We start from the raw sequence: 5,149 nt of genomic DNA, 5'->3' as shown, positions 1-5,149 counted from the left end.
ACCAATTAATGCCATTTGTGACAGCTAAACCCAAGGACAGATAAAGACTGGGGCTCAAACAACAAAACCCCAAAAGCATTTGTATGGTATCACTTGGGTGATGTTAGGCAGGAAAGATAGTTGTTACAGCAGAGGGAGGAAAAAGGTAAAAGAAAAAGGGAAGTTTATCTCACCCAGTGAACAAAGAAGTCAGTAGTCTTGGGACTTGCCAAGATAAAATTACCAGATGTTCTCACAAATTCTGGGAAAAGTTTCAACAATGTAAAAGGACGACTCTGAAATCTAGTCTATTCTGCAGGGGAACTTTGAAACCTATAGGCGGGGCAAGTATAAAACCTTTCAATCCCCATAAGGCAGTGCACTCAGACTGGCTGAGTTGCCCACTTGTGCTTTATGCCAAATATATTCTTAATAAATTGGCTTGTTTTACTTCAACACTGCTGTCACTTGTCTGCTTTATCACAAGTATGACAAGAGCCAACTTGATCAGCTCTCCAGTAACAAATCTAGGAAGACTAATACCCTAAAAATTAAAAGTCCAAAAGAAGAGAACAGAGAAAATGAAAGAGAAAAAAACTGAGTGCCCAGCAAAAAAAGTAGCAGCAAAATGATCCATAACCAAGGCACATAAATCTTGAAATTTTAGAATGCTGAGGATAAAGATTTAAAAAGTGTCCAAGGAAAAAAATAGGTCACATTAAAAAATTGAGAAAGCGTAATGCATCCAACTGCTCAATAGTAACAGTAGAAAAAAAGTAATACCTTTAAAATTATAGATCAAATTATACCTAAACTACAACTCTTTATCCAGCCAAATTAACAAATATGGATGTAGAATAAAAATATTTTTACATATGGAAGGTTTCAAAAATGTTTTCTTCCAGTCCTGGTCAGGTAGCTCAGTTGGTTGGAGCATTGTCCTGATTCTCCAAGGTTGAGTGCTCAATCCCTGGTCAGGGCCCATACAAGAGTCAACCAATGGCCCTGGCTGGTTTGGCTCAGTGGATAGAGCGTCGGCCTGCGGACTCAAGGGTCCCAGGTTCGATTCTGGTCATGGGCATGTACCTTGGTTGCGGGCACATCCCCACTGGGGAGTGTGCAGGAGGCAGCTGATCGATGTTTCTCTCTCATCGATGTTTCTAACTCTCTATCCCTCTCCCTTCCTCTCTGTAAAAAATCAATAAAATATATATTAAAAAAAAAGGAGTCAACCAATGAATGAATAAGTGGAACAATATATGGATATTCATATTCTCTCTCTCTTTCTCTCCCTCTCCCTCTCTCCCCTCGTCTCTCCCTCTCCCACCCTCTATCAATTTGAAAAAATATTTTCTTCCATTAATCCATATCAGAAAACTAATGAAAATGTACTCTACCAAAGGCAGTAATAAAAATAAATGGGGCCCTAGCCAGCATGGCTCGGTGGATAGAGCGTCGGCCTGCAGAATGAAGGATCACAGGTTCTATTTTGGTCAAGGGCATATGCCTGGGTTGCGGGCTCAATCCTCAGTAGGGGGCATGCAGAGGCAGCCAATTAATGATTCTCTCTCATCACTGAGATATTTTAAAATATATTTTTTAAAAAAAATAAAAATAAGTGGGAGCCATGAGTAGCAGAGAGTCGAAAATAGGAGGAAGGCAAAGGGAATTCGAAAAATGACAGCTAAATGCTGTTCAAAATTAAACAGAACTAAGTCTCCCAAAAGGATGTTTCTAAGGAAAGAAAAAATGAAATTTACTTTTCATTTTTAAATGTTAAAATGTTTACGTGTAGTGCATAAAGATTTACTTTGATTGGGAAATGTGGGGCTAAAATACTAATATGTATAAAGAAAATACAGCAAATGAAAATTGGCATAATTATAAACTCCAGGAAAAATAATAAGTATAAGAAAAAAAATGCAATTACAGGCTATTACATGTCATAATTTAATGGCAGACAAAAAAATTTAAACACTAATTATTAATTTAATTCAAAAGTTGAGACTACACTACACTGACAAGTAAAATCCTCATCTTTCTTTGAAGATTAGATCTAAAACAGAAAATCAGTACTAACAAACTTTCCAGAGCCCAAAATCACATACTTCGTACCCTGATTTTCTAAGTTGCTTCCTTCTCTTTCATACTCTAAGAACCTCACTAAAACTACCAATTCTTTTCTACAAAATGCATTATAGAAATACAGAAATAAACATAAGAAGAAGCATCTCAAATATTTTAAAGAGCATGTCTTGGAAGAGAGGGATGGGGCAGGAAGATATTGATTTAGCCACAGCTTAACAGATATATTTGACTTTTTTAAATATATACATGAATAACTTTGATCAAAATAAAAATGTCATGTAAGAAAAAAAGCTTGTTGATTCAAACCAGATTTTTTAAACTGTTAATTTTTAAAAAGCAAAAGAATGCCTTCCTCAAAACAATTTGTCCCCTAAATATTGGAAGTTCCTTTGGTCCCCCTTTTAAAATGTCTTCTGGTGACAATAATTTAAATTCATCTAGGGTTATGATTATGCCCAATTCAATTATCTTTAAAAAGTTAGGACTACTGGTCAACTATAATCCAGCTAAGAATTAGAACTGATAATGCTAGATTCAGGAAAGTGAGAGAGAAAAAATCAATATCTTCTCCTTAAAGAGATCAAAATGCTTTACAGTTGAGGACATGCAAAATGAATAAGAGAAAACAATCAGGAAAACATTTAACTTCTTATATTATAAATGAAAATAAGTTAAAAATACATCGCAATAGATATTATAATATTAATTCATTTTTTTTCCCTCTGTCCTCCCTCCTCAGGAGACTGAATGAGACCATATTTTCTACATCACCACTACATCATCCTTCTCCTACAACCTTAACCGTTTGGCTGCTGATGTATTTTTTCGGACATATGCCAAAACTGCGGCACTAATTGCGCGTGTATAGGAAAAAATGTAAAACACTTTTTATACAATAAACTCACTTGTATTGCTTTGCAACAACAAAAATTAAAAAATACCAATTGTTTACATAAATTTGTTTTAAATAAGAAGAGCGCGATAGCGCTCCTTAGCAGTCAAACGGTTAAGGAAATGACAAGAGTTTCTGGTATCACAATTAAGAATCATAACTGTCTTAAAACAATCTATATAATGAAAGCCTAAGCGACCATTATGGCAGAATGACCAGAAGGTCCGGTCACTATGATGCGCACTACCACGGGGCAGATGCTCAATGCAGGAGCTGACCCCTGATGGTCAGTGCACTCCCACAGGGAGAGCGCTGCTCAGCCAAAACCCGGGCTCATGACTGGCGAGTATAGCAGCGGTGGCGGAAGCCTTTCCCGCCTCCGCAGCAGCACTAAGGAGCAGTGAGCCAAGTGGTAAGGAGCAGCTAGCAAGCGGGCGGTAAGGTGCGAGGGATCTTGGACTGCAAGAGGGTACAGGACCAGCTGAGGGACTCACCCCTCTGCCCAGTGCATGAATTTCATGCACCAGGCCTCTAGTCTAAATATAAATCAGGACTCCCTAGAGCCCAAATTGCCAGATACAGTCTGATTTTTTTTCCCCTAAGTTTGCAGGAAATAGATTAATTGCCCTTTCATGCATAAAGTAAAAAAAAAAAAAAATTCAAGGTTTTTTTAAAGTTATATTATTATTCTTAAGGTATACTATACAAGTAATTATTATTTTTAAATATCACATTAGGTCCAAAAAATATGGTTTTCTACCTTCTAATATCTTACAAAAGAACCCCAAAATGCCAAATAATACAAGTTTATAAAAATTATAGATCAAAACAACCCTCTGAATTTATTACATTTAATATGCTGAAAGATAACATGGTAGACTGCTGAAACTTTATAACATAATGTAATATTGATACATTATGCCCTTCTTGGCTAGATTATAAAAAAATTGTATAGGAAGCATGAAGTGTAACTGCTCTTTACCTGCTTAGATTTCCTATTTTAAACCCAATAGCATTTTCTTTGTCCATTTATCTGCTCATATCATCACTGCAGCAACTATAACTTAGGTTTTAAATATTTTTAACAGCATTCCTTAGACAGATGATTAAAGCTGAAATTGCAGTAAGTGTCTAGAATAAAGTGACAGCTATCCTGGGAGAGACCAAGACACCTATTAACCTATTTTAAGGCCTTTTTTAAATTTCAAACAAATGCAGAAAAACACTTACCTCGACAATATTCCATTAAGATAAGTACTTCCCATACATTATCACTAATTGAATTAATGGCACAATCCAAATAACCCACAATATTTTTGTGACCAGATAGCTCTTTCTGTAAAAAAAAAAAAAAAATTGAAAAATATACATTTTAAAGCTCTATCATTGCCAATGGTTTGAAGTCTTAATTAATGTACTTAGAGAATTTCATAAAGTAAGACAGGCATAATTATGGAATCTGACATATTTCAAAAAGGTTTCTATAGTTCTGATGGAAAGTATTTACATGTGACTGTCATTTACTGATAGGCAAATATTCAGTGAATACTTATCTTAAAATTCAATCAAGAAGAAAGATGGTTCACTCGAAAGTAATAGTCTCCAAAAGTGAGTGTACAAGTTAGTCCTTAGAGATTCAAGAATAAAATATCAGAATTTTTACTTATACTTATTTTTATCTAGAAAAATAATAAGCTCTAATACAGAGATGCACAAGGTAGGTTTACAGTTGTGAGTACAAAAAACAGAGTTTATTTTGTATTTTCCATACAAATAACTGTAAATCTACTTATGCCCTTCCCTATATTTATGAATTAACAATTATATTCTTACTAGAGGCCCGGTGCACAAAAATTTGTGCACTCGGGGGGGAGGAGGGGTCCCTCAGCCCTGCCTGTGTCCTCTCGCAGTCTGGAACCCCTTGGGAGATAACGACCTGCTGGCTTAGGCCTGCTCCCCGGTGGCAGAGGGCAGGCCCAATCCCTAGGTGCAGCCCCTGGTCGGGCTCAGAGCAGGGCCAATTGGGGAGTTGGGGCACCGCCCCCTGTCATGCACAGAGCAGGGCGGATCGGGAGGTTGCGATGCCACCCTCAGTCACGCTCAGGGTAGGGCCTATTGGGGGGTTGGGGCACCCCCTCCTGTCACACTCAAGACAGGGTCGATGGGGAGGTTGCGGGCCCACCCCGTCAC

At 37.2% G+C, this 5,149-nt stretch overlaps 1 protein-coding gene across 1 annotated transcript in view; it reads right to left on the bottom strand.

Moving 5' to 3' along the window:
* BMP2K (BMP2 inducible kinase) overlaps window positions 1-5,149 on the bottom strand; it is a 104,168-nt gene that overhangs the window by 84,914 nt on the left and 14,105 nt on the right. The window contains exon 3 of the mRNA XM_015557639.1: window positions 4,190-4,295. Coding sequence (XP_015413125.1) covers window positions 4,190-4,295 — 106 coding nt within the window. The remainder of the gene's footprint in view (window positions 1-4,189; window positions 4,296-5,149) is intronic.

The sequence above is a fragment of the Myotis davidii genome, unplaced genomic scaffold (genome assembly GCF_000327345.1).
Source record: "Myotis davidii unplaced genomic scaffold, ASM32734v1 scaffold449, whole genome shotgun sequence".
Taxonomy (NCBI): Eukaryota; Metazoa; Chordata; class Mammalia; order Chiroptera; family Vespertilionidae; genus Myotis; species Myotis davidii.
The sequence above is the reverse complement of the archived record's forward strand: the minus strand, read 5'-3'. Positions and strand labels throughout refer to the sequence as shown.